This window comes from Aegilops tauschii, chromosome 3 (genome assembly GCF_002575655.3).
Source record: "Aegilops tauschii subsp. strangulata cultivar AL8/78 chromosome 3, Aet v6.0, whole genome shotgun sequence".
Taxonomy (NCBI): domain Eukaryota; kingdom Viridiplantae; phylum Streptophyta; class Magnoliopsida; order Poales; family Poaceae; genus Aegilops; species Aegilops tauschii.
In genome coordinates this window covers 183,252,826-183,269,903 of record NC_053037.3, presented here as the reverse complement: position 1 = coordinate 183,269,903, position 17,078 = coordinate 183,252,826, and the positions used below count along the sequence as shown (strand labels likewise).

At 48.0% G+C, this 17,078-nt stretch overlaps 1 protein-coding gene across 1 annotated transcript; it reads left to right on the top strand.

Annotated features, from left to right (window-relative positions):
- Nucleotides 1-11,203: 11,203 nt before the first annotated feature.
- On the top strand, nucleotides 11,204-16,483 carry LOC109750259 (glutamate--tRNA ligase, cytoplasmic). Its single transcript, XM_020309219.2, has 7 exons — nucleotides 11,204-11,407; nucleotides 11,988-12,154; nucleotides 13,466-13,562; nucleotides 13,650-13,803; nucleotides 13,888-14,966; nucleotides 15,072-15,536; nucleotides 15,996-16,483. The coding sequence occupies exons 2-7, from the start codon at nucleotides 12,018-12,020 to the stop codon at nucleotides 16,218-16,220; spliced, it is 2,157 nt and encodes a 718-aa protein (XP_020164808.1). The 5' UTR covers nucleotides 11,204-11,407; nucleotides 11,988-12,017; the 3' UTR covers nucleotides 16,221-16,483.
- Nucleotides 16,484-17,078: the final 595 nt, after the last annotated feature.

Here is a 17,078-nt window from a genome sequence, read left to right as displayed (position 1 = left end):
ACCGACGCAGGGCTTCGCCTAAGCTCCGCAACGGTATTATCAAGGTGTAATTTGGTGGAGGGGGGCACCGCACACGGCTAAGAGATCTCAAGGATCAATTGTTGTGTCTATGGGGTGCCCCCCTGCCCCCGTATATAAAGGAGCAAGGAGGAGGCAGCCGGCCAAGGGAGAGGCGCGCCAAAGGGGGGAGTCCTACTCCCACCGGGAGTAGGACTCCTCCTTTCCTTGTGGGAGTAGGAGAAGGGAAGGGGGAAGGAGAAAGAAGGAAGGGGGCGCCCCCCCTCCCTAGTCCAATTCGGACTAGCCCATGGGGAGGGGTGCGGCCACCCTTTGGGGTCTTTCTCTCCTTTCCCGTATGGCCCATTAAGGCCCAATACGAATTCCCGTAACTCTCCGGTACTCCGAAAAATACCCGAATCACTCGGAACCTTTCCGAAGTCCGAATATAGTCGTCCAATATATCGATATTTACGTCTCGACCATTTCGAGACTCCTCGTCATGTCCCCGATCTCATCCGGGACTCCGAACTCCTTCGGTACATCAACATACATAAACTCATAATAAAACTGTCATCGTAACTTTAAGCGTGCGGACCCTTCGGGTTCGAGAACTATGTAGACATGACCGAGACACCTCTCCGGTCAATAACCAATAGCGGGACCTGGATGCCCATATTGGCTCCCACATATTCTACGAAGATCTTTATCGGTCAGACCGCATAACAACATACGTTGTTCCCTTTGTCATCGGTATGTTACTTGCCCGAGATTCGATCGTCGGTATCTCGATACCTAGTTCAATCTCGTTACCAGCAAGTCTCTTTACTCGTTCCGTAATACATCATCCCGTAACTAACTCATTAGTCACAATGCTTGCAAGGCTTATAGTGATGTGCATTACCGAGTGGGCCCAGAGATACCTCTCCGACAATCGGAGTGACAAATCCTAATCTCGAAATACGCCAACCCAACAAGTACCTTTGGAGACACCTGTAGAGCACCTTTATAATCACCCAGTTACGTTGTGACGTTTGGTAGCACACAAAGTGTTCCTCCGGTAAACGGGAGTTGCATAATCTCATAGTCATAGGAACATGTATAAGTCATGAAGAAAGCAATAGCAACATACTAAACGATCGGGTGCTAAGCTAACATAATGGGTCATGTCAATCACGTCATTCTCCTAATGAGGTGATCCCGTTAATCAAATGACAACTCATGTCTATGGCTAGGAAACATAACCATCTTTGATTAACGAGCTAGTCAAGTAGAGGCATACTAGTGACACTCTGTTTGTCTATGTATTCACACATGTATTATTTTTCCGGTTAATACAATTCTAGCATGAATAATAAACATTTATCATGATATAAGGAAATATATAATACTTTATTATTGCCTCTAGGGCATATTTCCTTCAATCGTTTCTTTGACTGCCAGAAAATGTGCAACCTTAGAAAGCCGGTCAATGACGACAAGAATTGCATCATTACCTTTCTGCGATTTGGGAAATCCAGTGACGAAGTCCATCTCGACATGGTCCCATTTCCATTCAGGAATAGAGATAGGTTGCAGAGTTCCAGCAGGCCTTTGATGTTCTGCTTTGATACGACGGCAAACGTCACACTCAGCAACATAACGAGCAATGTCTTGTTTCATATTAGACCACCAGAATCTTTGACGAATATCTTGGTACATCTTTGTACTACCAGGATGGATACATAGAAGCGTATCATGAGCTTCTTTCATAACTTCCTGAGTCATATCCAGGTTTTTCTCTGCACATGGCACCACTAGGCGGCCCTTGAAGTACAAAGTGCCATCATCAGCAATAGTGAAGAATGAGGGCTTTCCTTCTGCGAGGTAGCGCTTAATCTTGTGGGCTTCAGAGTCATATCCCTGTATTCTCTTGATGGAGTCCAAGAGATCTGGTTCGACAGCCAGGGTATTGAGGGAACCCTGGGAAACAACATGGAGGTTCATCTTGCGAAACTCCTTAGGAGGGGGAGCGAGTGCACCCGGAGGAACAATATGGAGGTTCAGCTTTCTGAATTCTTCAACAAGCGAGGGCTGAACTTTGTGAACCTGGAGGTGGTTGCAGTAAGACTTGCGGCTCAAGGCATCAGCCATTACATTAGCCTTGCCTGGCGTATAGGAAATACCCAAGTCAAAGTCTGCAACAATCTCCATCCATCTCTACTGACGGAGGTTCAGGTCTGGCTGAGTAAACAAATACTTCAGACTTTGGTGGTCAATGAAGATCTCGCAACGATTACCGAGAAGGTAATGTCGCCACTGCTTCAGCGCATGAATGACAGCAACAAGTTCGAGGTCGTGAACTGGGTAGTTCTCTTCGTGAGGGCACAATTGCCGAGAGGCATAAGCAATCACTTTGTGGTCTTGCATTAGGACACAACCTAATCCTTGACGGGAAGCGTCGCAGTAAATGACGAAGTCCTTCTTAGTATCAGGTGGAGCTAGCACTGGGGCAGAAGTCAACTTGTCTTTGAGTGCCTGGAAACTTTCCTGACATTTTTCTGTCCATTGGAACTTGACGCCCTTATGCAACAGGTTAGTCAGAGGCCTGGCGATCTTGGAGAAGTTCTCGATGAATCGACGGCAATAGCTGGCGAGACCGAGAAAACTTCTGACTTGCTTAACGTTCTTGGGAGGAGTCCAATCAAGGATAGCCTGGACTCATTCAGGGTTGACGGCAATACCATCCTTAGAGATGACATGCCCAAGATAGGTTACTTCTGGTAGCCAGAATTCACATTTGGAGAACTTGGCATATAGTTGATGCTCTCGTAGCTTTTCCAGCACAAGACGAAGATGTTCAGCATGTTCCTCTTCATTCTTGGAAAATACCAGGATATCATCCAGATAAACCATGACGAACTTGTCGAGGTAATCCATGAATATATAGTTCATCAGACGAGAGAAGGTGGCTGGAGCATTGGTTAAACCGAAAGACATGACGGTGTACTCGTATGAACCATATCAAGTCACGAGGCGGTCTTTGGGATATCCTCTTCACGAACACGGATCTGGTGGTAACCCAACCTCAAGTCGAGCTTAGAGAACACCGATGAACCCGCCAGTTGATCATACAGATCATTGATCCGAGGAAGAGGATATTTATTCTGAATGTTAGCTTGGTTTATAGGACGGTAGTCTTGAACTAATCGATTTGTCCCATCCTCCTTCTTGACAAAGAGAGAAGGTGCTCCCCAAGGAGAGCAACTTGGGCGAATGAATCCTTTGTGAAGAGATTTGTCGATTTCCTCCTTAAGCTCAAGGAGTTCATGCAACGGCATCTTGTAGGGTCGCTTGGCTATAGGAGTGGTGCCTGGTTTCAAGTTGATGATGAATTCGACAGCTCTAGCAGGGGAATCCCTGGAAGTTCTTCAGGAAAGACGTCGAGGAATTCACGCACGACGGGAATGTTTTCAATGCCCTCGAGTGGTGCAGCGTTCAATGCATTCAATGCATAGAGCCTGGCCTCGGCATTTTGCACCAGATGAGCTTGGTAAGTAACTATTTCATCTGAAGGGTGAAGTAGATGGACGGTCTTAGTGGCGCAAACTATAGAAGCAGTATGCGCTTTCAACCAATCCATCCCCAAAATGAGGTCGATGTTAGACGACTTCAGGATAATGGGAGAGGCATAGAATTCCAGCCCTTCAATTTCCATGGGGACGTCGATGCCAACCAGGGAGGTTTGACACTGTCCCACGGGGGTTTTGACCACTACCGAGGTGTTCATCTCCTCACATTTAACGTCGTGCTTGTATGCAAAATCTTCTAACATGAATGAATGCGATGCACCTGTATCAAATAAAACGGATGCTGGTATTGAATTTACGAGGAGTGTACCCATCACAGTAGCAGGCTGGTCTTGAGCTTCGTTCAGATCAACGTGGTTGGCATGAGCACGACCATAAGACTTAGCATTGTTGTTGCGGGGCTGGTTGTTACCACGGCCAGCTGCGGGAAGGGCAAGTTGATTCTGATTCTGATTGCAGTCCCTGGCATGGTGACCTGGTTGACCACACTTGTAGCACAGACCATTATTGGGAGTGGGAACAGGAGCTTGGGGTGGTGGAGCTGGAAGTCTTGGCTGCCTAGATGGTGGTGGAGGCAGACGAGGTGCAGCATAGGTCTGCCTTGGGGCAGATGCATTTGGACGGTACATGCTGTTCGGGATCCATATCTTACGCTTCTGCGAGGGCGGGCCCGAAGATGAGCCCGTGTCACGGTTGCGCCTGTGAGAGCTCTGGTATTCCTGCAGACCAGTTTCGACATTGATGGCCTTGTTCACCAAGGTGGCGAAATCGGCAAAGTCATGCACTAGAAGTGCGAGCTTGATGTCAGCTTGAAGGCCGTCACGGAACTTCTCCTGTCTACGGGCATCAGTTGCAATGTCCTCTTCAGCATAGCGGGACAAGTCCAGAAACTCCCGCTGATAAGCTTCAACAATTTTGTTGCCTTGGGTGAGGTTGCGGAACTCACGCTTCTTCCGATCCATGACTCCCTGAGGAATGAAGCGGGCGCGGAAAACAGCTTGGAAGTCTGGCCAGGTGATGATTGTTCCAGCTGGCAGAGTACGCCTGTGGCTGTCCCACCATTGAGCCGCGGGTCCCTTCAGGAAGAAGGAAGCAAAGGTGACATAGCTGGCAGGGGCTACATCGGCAGACTCCATCTCATAGGTGATGTCACGGAGCCAGTCATCAGCATCCAGAGGCTGAGTTGAGCTGCGGTACACAGTTGGGTTGAGGCGCAAGAAATCCTGCAGAGTTACTGGGGTTGGCTGCTGGTTCATATTGGGGCGAGGAAACTGAGCCATCATATTTTCCATGAATTGGTGGTTCAGTTCGAACTGTTGGATCATACCAGCCATGTACTCAGGTGGTGGTGGGGCATTGCCACCACTACCACGACCACCTGGTCTAACCATCCTGCTAATATATAACAGGGGTAGTTCAGCATTGAGAAATTTGCAAAGACAAGAATCATTCATGATGAAACATGCATAATGAAAGGAGCACGATAGCTACTACATAGTAGTCGGCATAACTTACAAAAGGGGTCATGCATAGAGTTCAGTACATAGACTAAGACACCATAGGCGGCACACAGGCTCGCGGCGAATGCATCTAACACTAACAAGCAAGCCTACATCAGTCCCAAGAGGTACTGTGGAGGTAGGTGTAGCCTGAAAGCTGGTAGTGTCGCATCGGGAACTCCACGTCAGCAACCTGGGGTCCGCGAATACTCTGGTGCAGAACCTGACGCTCAGGTGGCAGAAGAGGACCAAGTGCGGGAGAGTAGCCTCCCACATCTGGCCAGCCGACCCCCTGGGGCATCACAGTCCTGGCTGGGTAGATCGCAGAACGGGGCAGCTCTCTAGATCGGACAAAGGGGTGCAACAGCGTCAGAGCACGGTAAAGGTGCTGACGGGTGGTGTACAACTCGTGGCGAAGAGCTCGGTTAGCTCGATCCAGCCCATCAGCATGCAGAACCAGGTTCTGATGGTAGAAGGGCTCTCGGGTGACAGTGGAGTAGGCAGCAGTATAGTATCCCTCCGCACCAACATCAGATGCGATAGCAATGTGCCTGAAAGGGGAGGTGTCCAACTCTCGATACTCTCCACGAAGACGTGTCAGAGCAGCATAAGCAGCATCGTGGACAGCCATATCGATGGTCACTCCAACACCATGAGCGGTGTGCAACATAGTAGTGGAGTCATACTCCCGAGAGTAGAGGTGGACGATGGCACAGTACTGCTCCTGGTTAAAGTCCGGGTACTCCTCGTAGACGGTGTACTCAGGGTGCCAGCGATAACCCAGATAGGTCATCATCTCAGCTAGCACAACATGTGATCCCGAGGCACCAATTTGCCGTCGTGTGGCGCACGACCTGCCTCGTGGGTTCCATCTGAAAGCAAAGATGTTTCAAAGGAGTTAAATGACAGTGTGGTAATTGTTCAAAATACTATTCTAAGAAATAACTATGGCTTATCCAACTTTGGGGTGAATGTGGTCACGGGATCCTAGTGTTAGAGTTAGTAAATTCGTTTAACCCGAGTAGAAGAGAGTTCAGAGTCCCAGAGTAAAGGTCGAGGAGTAAAAGATCCTAGTACCACCCAATGGCGACGTGGGCCCGTAAGACACACAGCCATGTTAGTAAAAGTTTTGTAATGTCTAGACTCGACTTCGGCCAAGGAGTGTGGAAAGGGGGATTCCTACGGGCAGCCGGCTCTGATACCAACTTGTGACGCCCCCGATTCAATCGTACACTAATCATGCACGCAAACGTGCACGATCAAGATCAGGGACTCACGGGAAGATATCACAACACAACTCTAAAACATAAATAAGTCATTCAAGCATCATAATACAAGCCAGGGGCCTCGAGGGCTCGAATACAAGTGCTCGATCATAGACGAGTCAGCGGAAGCAACAATATCTGAGTACAGACATAAGTTAAACAAGTTTGCCTTAAGAAGGCTAGCACAAACTGGGATACAGATCGAAAGAGGCGCAGGCCTCCTGCCTGGGATCCTCCTAACTACTCCTGGTCGTCGTCAGCGGGCTGCACGTAGTAGTAGGCACCTCCGGTGTAGTAGGAGTCGTCGTCGACGGTGGCGTCTGGCTCCTAGACTCCAGCATCTGGTTGCGACAACCAGGTAGAAAGGAAAGGGGGAAAAGAGGGAGAAAAGCAACTGTGAGTACTCATCCAAAGTACTCGCAAGCAAGGAGCTACACTACATATGCATGGGTATATGTGTAAAGGGCCATATCAGTGGACTGAACTACAGAAAGCCAGAATAAGAGGGGGATAGCTAATCCTGTCGAAGACTACGCTTCTGGCAGCCTCCATCTTGCAGCATGTAGACGAGAGTAGATTGAAGTCCTCCAAGTAGCATCGCATAGCATAATCCTACCCGGCAATCCCCTCCTTGTCGCCCTGTTAGAGAGCGATCACCGGGCTGTATCTGGCACTTGGAAGGGTGTGTTTTATTAAGTATCCAGTTCTAGTTGTCATAAGGTCAAGGTACAACTCCGGGTCGTCCTTTTACCGAGGGACACGACTATTCGAATAGATAAACTTCCCTGCAGGGGTGCACCACATAACCCAACACGCTCGATCCCATTTGGCCGGACACACTTTTATGGGTCATGCCCGGCCGTGGAAGATCAACACATCGCAGCCCCACCTAGGCACAACAGAGAGGTTAGCACGCCGGTCTAAATCCTATGCGCGCAGGGGTCTGGGCCCATCGCCCATTGCACACCTGCACGTTGCGTACGCGGCCGGAAGCAGACCTAGCCCCCTTAATACAAGTGCGAGGTTACGGTCCAATGCGGCGCGCGCCGCTCGGTCGCTGACGTCACGAAGGCTTCGGCTGATACCACGACGTCGAGTGCCCATAACTATTCCCGCGTAGTTGGTTAGTGCGTATAGACCAAATGGCCAGACTCAGATCAAATACCAAGAACTCATTAAGCGTGTTATTTTGAAGTAACCGCGGACGCCGTCTAGGGCCAGGCCCACCTCTCGCCTAGGTGGTCTCAACCTGCCCTGTCGCTCCGCCACAATATCCACTCGCGGGTACTCCTACGAGCCGACCCGACTTTAGTCACCACAGGTATCATGTATAGAGTATATAAGTATATACCCGTGATCACCGCCCAAGTGATCACGGCCCGATAGTATAGCACAGCAGACGGACAAGAATGTAGGGCCACTGATGGAAAACTAGCATCCTATACTAAGCATGTAGGATTGCAGGTAAAGGTAACAACAGTAGTAGCAAGGACAGGCTATGCATCAGGATAGGATTAACGGAAAGTAGTAACATGCTACACTACTCTAATGCAAGCAGTATAGAGAAGAATAGGCGATATCTGGTGATCAATGGGGGGCTTGCCTGATTGCTCTGGCAAGAAGGAGGGGTCGTCAACACCGTAGTCGTGCGGGGTAGCAGCGGCGTCGGTCTCGGCGTCTAGCGAGAGAAGAGGGGGAAAAACAATAAACAATGCAAACAAATGCATGATGATGCATGACATGACAAAGCATGATGCTAGGTGTGCCCTAACGCGGTAGTAGGTGATATCGACGAAGGGGGGAAACATCCGAGAAAGTATTCCTGGTGTTTCGCGTTTTCGGACAGATGAACCGGAGGGGGAAAGTTGCGAGTTCGATAGGTTAGGGATGTGTGGCAGACGAACGGGCTGCGTATCCGGATTCGTCTCGTCATTCGGAGCAACTTTCATGTAGAAAGTATTTTCATCCGAGTTACGGATTATTTTACATGATTTTCTAAAGTTTTAATCATTTTCTGATTTTAATTATTTATTTAAATACAACATTATCCAGAACAGTGCATGATGACGCAAGCATGACATCAGAGTGATGTCAGCAGGTCAATTGGTCGGTTGACCAGTCAAATCAGACAGGTGGGTCCATTGGGACCCACATGTCATTGTCAGGGGCACTAACAGGAGGGTTTAGACTAACTAAATGGGTTAATTAGCGGGTGGGGCCCAATAGTCAGTGATAGATTAAGATTTTAATTAACTAATTTAATTAATTAACAATTTATCTATTCAATTTTATTCGTTTATGGCGTGGGCCCCGCATGTCAGTGCCACTGGGCTACCCAGTCAGCACGTTGACTCGTCAACCCAGTCAACGGGGCCCCCATGGCCCACTGGCAGTGACCCAGGGGTGGGGCCCGCCTAGCCACGTCGGTGGACGGCGTCGGAACGACGCCGGCGAGGCAAAACGCGGCGGCGCGGCTCGGGAGGTGGCCGGAAAACACCTACAGGGCACCGTTCGTGGAGTTTTTGGGCGCGTTCGAAAGCTACGGCTGCGCCGCATCCAACGATGGTGGTTGTGGCGGCAGGGGTGACCGGAATCGAGCGCGGCGAGCTCATCGGCGGACGATCGGAGTCAGACGCGAGAGGAAACGGCGACGCAGCACGCTAGCGAGCGAACTGAGAGGCTAGGCGAGACATGCGTCAGGTGGCGAATGCAACGGGCGCTGGCCCGTGACCATTTGGTCACCGGAGGCATGCCGGCGACGAGCGCAGGCGGCAGCGCGTTCGGCCGCTCAACGAGCTAGGGCATAGGGGCCATATGGAAGCGCGTGCGCGGGTGCGTTCGGTCCCTGGACGCGCCAGGAACACGATGCCGTGCTCAGGCGAGCACGACGGAGAGCATGGCCACGGCGGCGAGGCGATCTGCGGCGAAGGGCTCTCGGCAACGGCGACGAGGTAGCTATGGTGCGCGAGGGGCTTAATGAGGAGGAGTAGGAGGCGGGGGAGCTCACCGTGCGGCACGCAAGATGGCCCGTGGTGGTTTAGTAGCAGCAGGGGGCGTCGCCGGAGTTGGTGAAGAACGGCGGCGACCGGAGATGTGGAAGAAGGGGGCGTTGCAGCAGCGCCTCCGAGCTCCAGCTGCGGCCACCGGTCGACGAGGAAGACGATGGCGGAGACGACGGACACGCTGGCGAGGCGAGGCGATGGCTGTGGCCGCGCGTTTCTCGGCGGCGGGTCCATGGCGGCGTTCGGAAGCGGTGGGGAACGAAGGGGAGAGGGAGGTGGATCTGAGGGGAGGAGGCGCAGAGGCCGAGAGGGAGAGCGGGGGCGAGTGGGAGGCGGGGTCGAGGAGGCGGGGGGGGGGCGTGGCGGCCTTATCCTTGACGCCGGCGAGGGGGGTCCGGCGGGGACGCGCCCCTGTTCCGACCCTGGTCGGGGGAACAGGGAAGGGGAGGGAGCGATCGAGGGAGGCGGTTGGGCCGGCCGGATGGGCCAGGTGGGCCGGCCTGGCTGCGAGCTGGGCCGTCTGGTCCAGGGGGTCCTTTTCTCTTTTTTTCTCTTTCGTCTTCTGCTTTTGTATTTTCTTTTCTTTATTTTTTCTTTTCTGTTTTATTTCACTTTAAAATACTTAGGCACTTTCTAAAAAAATGTTTTATTCACAATAATTACCAGTGCAACATTTGGCACCCACCGAACATTTTTATTTTGACTTTTGAAAACTTTGGGTGTTTGTCACTAATTCATTTTTTGAATTTGAGATGTTTTGAACTAACACTTGATTAGCAACAGTAACGGAGATGACATGGCATCATCAGGAGAGTTTTACTGTAGTCTAATTATCCGGGCATTACAGGTGGGGTCCGGCCAGATGGTCTCCTGATCATCTCTCCTCTAAGCTCCCTAACAGTAAAAAGCACCTGCTTGAAGTACTTAGGGATAGTCTCCATTGATCTCCTGAACGTGTTGTGAATGACCTTGAACCTCTGGTTATGGCCAACAACATGGAGGAACATGACCACTTGCTCTTTCATACTGGTGTTGATGTTATCTTGTAGCAGCCCCTGCTCGTGAAGGTCTCGACAAGCCTGGCAAATGGTGCTCTTTTCATTCGAAGTATCCACATAGCCTCGACATCATGGTAGTTGTATATGTAATTCAGATTTTGGATCCTCTCTTGTTCCCGGATAAACATTGGACCATAGCGGATCGAAGGTCTCCAACACGACGAACAACTCTCTGGTGCATGAACATAACCCATGCCTGAATCACATTTATTAGTTCTATTGCCTGAATTATCAGCCTTATCCGTGCGTCCATAACCTAGTCGATATCGACGTTTCGTTCAATCGGAAATCGATCCTACACCTTGCCTAACGGTCTAATCACCGACCTAACAAAGGGGAGAGGGGGTGCTACTTACTGGCATCGGAGACGAGGACGGCGTATGGAGAGCCATGACACAGATAAGGTCGACCAGGCGGTGGCCAACAGCAAAGGGAACACCAGATCCGCCGCAAACGCCGCCGCCGCCGCCGCCTCTAGCGCATATCTGAAATCGCAGCCACCGCCGGTGGTGAGGTAGTAGGAAAGAAAGTGGCTATGGGCAAGCGAGTAGAAAGGGGGTGAGGCTAGATTTGGCGCCGGGACGACGCGCCAGATTTCCCATCTCCCGCCATCCCCCTCGCCCTCGCGTCGCACCCGCCCGTGCGATCTCGTGCCGCACTCTGCCTGACTCACAAGAAACTGCCGATTCAAGCGTTTTCAGCGAGCCACGTTCTGGTCTGCTTTGAGAAACCAGGCAATCAAACAGACTTTTTTCTTTTTGCGCGGGCAACCAAACACGCATATATGTTGGCTGCCAACCCTGGCTCTGACCCACCCGTCCCCCAGTCCAACCCGACCCGATGCGGCTATAATAAATCTCTTCTAGTCTACCGCTGTGCCCTAGTCCCTGTAGCCGCCGGCCGCCGTCACCACCTCCACCTCCTCCTGACCCCTCCGCGTCGTCACGCGGCTCGCCGCCGCCATCGCCGTCCCTGCTGTCTCCACCCGGTCCGCCATCTTGGACATCGGATTTTCAGGTATAAGCTTTACAGTCAACCAATAATTGCTTAAACCCAAAGCAGTTAACCTCCAAGTTTTGTGCCGGTGTACATCCGGCACGCCATCTAGATCCGCCCCTTCTCCATGCCCCAGCTTCGGTCTCAGACCTTGATCTGATGCCGTGTCATCTCAAAATATAAGTCTAAGAGAAACTTTATCTCTTGTGAACTCGGGACAGTCTGCTTGCCGCAAAGTGCGTTTTCTTCTTGTTTTTATCTCTATAGAAATTAGTAGCGACTGTTGCTCATGCGGTGATCCCGTGAGAGTTGCGTCACAGCCTGAAGTGTGGTCATTGTCAGTCAAAGGCTTGCAATTTGTTTAAAGCAATTTATAGTCGAAAGGTTTAATCGCTGTAACTGCTAATTCGGTTCATTTTATCATGTATGGGCCTTCTGAAATCTGCTTGACCTAACTAATGTTCCAACGATCAAGTACTTTTGCATCTTTGCTAACTCACGGGGTTAATGCATCTTTTCTGCTTGTGAAAATCAAAAGATAAACATGTGTGCGAATCATGACTTATTCATTGATCTGCCAACATTTATCTGCCATTGGCAGGTTTCCACTCTTTGGCTTGCAAGGGACTGAATGGAGCTCAAACTAGCATTCCCCCAGGACAGCCCACCACTTTCCATCATTTCGGCTGCTAAGATTGCAGGTGTTCTCCTAATCATTGATCCGACCCTTGCCTCAGGTTCAGTGCCCACACTACACTTCAGTTCTGGGTAAGTGATCAATTTTCAAGTATAATTCTCTCCGTCTCTCTCTGATTAACTGCTACATTCCTTATGTTACAATTACTGTGGACACTTTACTACCATGATAAATGTTTGAATAGTTTCTTTAGTCGACTCTGAAGATTAGCTCTTATTTTAATCTCCTCGTCCTAATATTCTTGGTTCAAGGAAATTATTGTGATGGAACTGATGACTGTTAGAACATGATCTGTCAATCAAAACAGTTTTATTGGTGAAACTAGAAAAAATGCCCGTGCGTTGCAACGGGAGAAACAAATCCTTGTACACGTTCCTACTGACCCATCTGCATTACCACTTCTTCCCTTCGCCATCATTGTTGATGGTGGTCTTGTTGTGTGAATATTCATAACGAACATGATCAATCCCAAGGCGATGAGCTTGATCATCATACTCGAGCATGCTGTTTTGAGAGCCTCTTCCCGTGCCGACTTGTAATTTTGCGGACTTGTAATGATGGTGAGTTATTTTCTCAACTACACTTGGTGCATGCACCATCACCACACCCATGCTCCCTAGCACAACGCATGTGCTTTTGCAACAGAGAAAACACCGGTTCATATACAATTGGTCTGGTCAAGGAACTGTCCCGCTACATAGTTAACATCAAATTTAGGGATAATGGGGTCTAACATTAAATGTAAGTTTATGAATAAGTCCAGGTTCAAACATTTCATGAAGCATAAAGCAAAATAGTAAATCAAAAAATAGAGAATCTTTTTAATTCACGTAAAATATTAGGTAAATCTTTTTAATTTTGTAGTTGATCAAGACTCCTTCCTGCTCATGGATAATTTCCTTCCTTGCTCTTTTATTACGTGGCCTCGCGCCTCTTTAAGTCCAAATCCATCACCTTCCTGCTCATGGATTAATTTCCTTCCTTGCTCTTTTATTATGTGGCCTCGCCTCTTTAAATCTCTTTGAATTAGCCAATGGCAGGGCGCCCCCCAACACTCCTCCTCATGCATTAATTCCTTCCTGACTCATTTTGTGGCCTCCCTTCCTTAAATCTCGTTTAATTCGCCCACGAATTTCCTTCCTGACTCATTTTGTGGCCTCCCTTCCTTAAATCTCGTTTAATTCGCCCACGTCAAATAGTACCACCTCGGATGTAGAAAATAATATAGGTGAAAAAACTGAAAGCGTAAATTCATGGGAAGAAGCGTATTGTGACGGTGAACCCACGGAGTCAATCCGTGCTTTATTATTAGGGAAAGATATCGCAGTATTTTTGTTTGGTACTATGTAGTTTCTCAATGAATCTATCATGATTCTGTACAGGGATTTTATACATGGTGTCAACACAATTCTCCGGTACATTGCACGTGCTGCATCTCTTTCCAGCTTCTATGGCCAAGACGATATTCAGGCAGCACATGTATGTTCTGCTTTTATGCTGTTTGTAATTGATTTTCAAGATCATCTCTCACTATCTCCTGAGTTGCTATTGTTTTCACATCTGTAGGTTGACCAATGGCTCGAGTACGCACCACTCATTCTGTCAGGCTCTGAATTTGAAGCCGCTTGCTTATTTCTTGATGGATACTTGGCATCTCGAACCTTTTTGGTTGGTTACGGTCTATCAATTGCTGACATTGTTGTGTGGTCAAATCTCACAGGTAATTATCTGGCTTTCATTGTTGAGTAATTTATTGGTCTCTCTCTCTCTCTCCTCCCTTGGAGGTAACAGCTCTTTTCCTCAGGAACTGGTCAACGATGGGAAAGTCTAAGGAGGTCAAAAAAATACCAGAGCCTTGTCCGCTGGTTCAACAGTGTAGCTGCAGACTATGCAGACGCACTAGATGAAGTTACATCTGCTTATGTTGGAAAGCGCGGAATTGGCAAATCTCCTGCGCCAAGCTTGAAAGAAAAGGTGCCTGGTTTGAAGGAGAACACGTCAGGTCATGAAATAGATCTCCCAGGTGCTAAAGTTGGGGAGGTTTGCGTTCGTTTTGCCCCAGAGCCTAGCGGGTATCTCCACATTGGTCATGCAAAGGCTGCACTGTTGAACAAGTATTTTGCAGAAAGATATAAAGGGCGTTTAATAGTTCGATTTGATGACACAAATCCTTCTAAAGAAAGCAATGAATTTGTTGAGAATGTCCTGAAAGATATTGAGACACTTGGGGTTAAATACGATGTAGTTACATACACATCAGATAACTTTCCAAAGCTAATGGAAATGGCTGAAAGTTTGATTAAGCAGGGAAAGGCATATGTTGATGATACACCCAAGGAGCAAATGAGGAGTGAAAGGATGGATGGTGTGGAATCTAAACGTAGAAACAGTACTGTTGAGGAGAACTTGTCGCTGTGGAAAGAGATGGTTAATGGCACCAAAAGGGGTACCGAGTGCTGTGTACGCGGTAAACTTGACATGCAGGATCCAAACAAATCACTTCGAGATCCTGTTTACTATCGTTGTAACCCTGATCCCCATCATCGCGTTGGCTCAAAATACAAGGTCTATCCAACTTATGACTTCGCTTGCCCATTTGTTGATGCACTAGAAGGAGTGACTCATGCTCTTCGTTCAAGCGAATACCATGATCGGAATGCACAGTACTATCGTATCCTTCAAGACATGGGCCTGCGGAGGGTAGAAATCTATGAGTTCAGCAGGCTGAATATGGTTTATACCGTTCTTAGCAAGCGCAAGCTTCTGTGGTTCGTCCAAAACAATATGGTGGAGGACTGGACTGACGCACGCTTTCCCACTGTACAAGGCATTGTACGCCGTGGCTTGAAGATTGAAGCATTGATCCAATTTATACTGGAGCAGGTAATTTTCTAACAAGTTGCTCTTTATGTCTTGCAACTATATGTATATCTGAGTAACCGAGTTATTAACTCCCTTTTTCTTTTTTTGTATTTCCTATTTGTGAAGGGTGCCTCAAAAAATCTCAATCTTATGGAGTGGGATAAACTCTGGACAATCAACAAGAAGATAGTTGATCCTGTGTGTGGAAGGCATACTGCTGTGCTGAAAGACAAACGCGTGCTTTTGACCCTTACTAATGGTCCAGAGGAACCATTTGTTCGAATCTTACCAAGGCACAAGAAACACGAGGGTGCTGGAAAGAAGGCTACGACGTTTGCAAACAGAATTTGGCTAGAGTATGCTGATGCATCAGTCGTTAGCGTGGGCGAGGAAGTTACTTTGATGGACTGGGGAAATGCTATCATTAGAGAAATCAAGACAGATGATGGAACAGTTACTCAACTAGTTGGTGAACTCCATCTTGAAGGGTCAGTGAAGATGACAAAGCTGAAACTAACATGGCTATCAGATATTGAAGATCTTGTGTCTCTCTCTTTGGTAGATTTTGACTACCTAATTAATAAGAAGAAGGTAAGAACTCATGTTCTAAGTTCATGTTGGTAGGCATGCAACCACATGGGCACCAAAACCATATGCATGCTTTTTCACTTAGACTAGTTAGGTACTTCTGTGGCGCAGTTACTATGTTTTCAACTACGCGCGTTTTGTGCTATCATTCTAGTAGTATGCATGTTTTTTCACTTAGACTAGTTAGTCTTTTTCACTTGGACTAGTTAGATACTAAATTAGCACAGTTTGAGACTTTTGATTTGATGAATTGGTGGGAACTCAACATGGCAACCTATCCATATTCTGTCCTACTAGTGTTGAAATCTGATGTTGGTGATATTTAGTTTTCTTCTTTTTATATGTATATGTCATGATGTTTCTTGGATGAGTTGTCTCTTCCATCATTGTGTCCATGTCTCATTCCATCATTGAGTGGTATCTTCATGTACTTCAGATCCTAATATCTAGCACATTTTGCAGCTGGAAGAAGATGAGGACTTCCTTGACAATCTCAACCCTTGCACTCGACGAGAAGCTTTAGCTCTTGGAGACCCGAACATGCGGAACGTGAAGAAAGGAGAAGTTATACAGCTCGAAAGGAAAGGCTATTACAGGTGTGATGTTCCATTTATCCGGTCGTCCAAACCAATTATGCTTTTTGCCATTCCAGATGGCCGACAGAAGTCCACGTCGATTGGAGCCTAGCTTCTACAATGATGTTAGTTAAATTGCGGTACTTTTTTGGGCATTAAGTTGCAGCCTTATTGGTATCAAAACTGGTGTTGTAATGGCTGAAACCTGGAACTTCAGATTTTGGTTCTTTAGTGTCTCGGACTTGGTTATCCAGTATCCGTTATGTAATTTCCTTTTTACATGTTTGAGTATATGCCAACTGATACCGGGATATTTGGATTGTGGAACAAATATCAAGATGAGAATTGGCTTATCGTATCCAGATCCATGGTAAATGTCGTGTCTGAACATTAAAGAATGTACCTCTTGAAATACTGCCATGTTTCAACCTCAGTTGCTCTTCAATTTCATCTGTACTGCAGTCCTTTTTGCGATTGGGGCTGCACTTCAGTCCTCGACCCTGCGGTGTGTCGGATGAAACACCAGTCCATCTGTCGTGTTCTTGAGCATAGCGGTGTGTCTTGTGTAAGGGGGTGTTTGGTTCGGCTTACTTTGCCTTTTGAAGTTTGGCTTAAAGCCAAAAAAACACACAAACCTACTTTTGTTCTTTTGGCTGAGCCAAACCAAATATGCCCTATATCTGCTAAGGTTTTGACGTGGGCTACTCTCTAGAGTGGGTATATTGTCTACTGTGTCCGACGCCTATGAAGGCTGACTGATTTGTCCAAATTTTAGCGACTGTTTTATCTCCAGCTTTACAGGACAATTCATGTGCAAGAAAATTGGTGACAAAATTCTGCCAAGGCAAAATTTAGCATACATGGGCATCAAACCAAACAAGCATAGTTTGTGATGGATCACCGATACAAACTTTCCAAGAAAATAAGAGATGGCAGCATCCTTCCGAGGTATTGTCAAGCTAACGAGAAG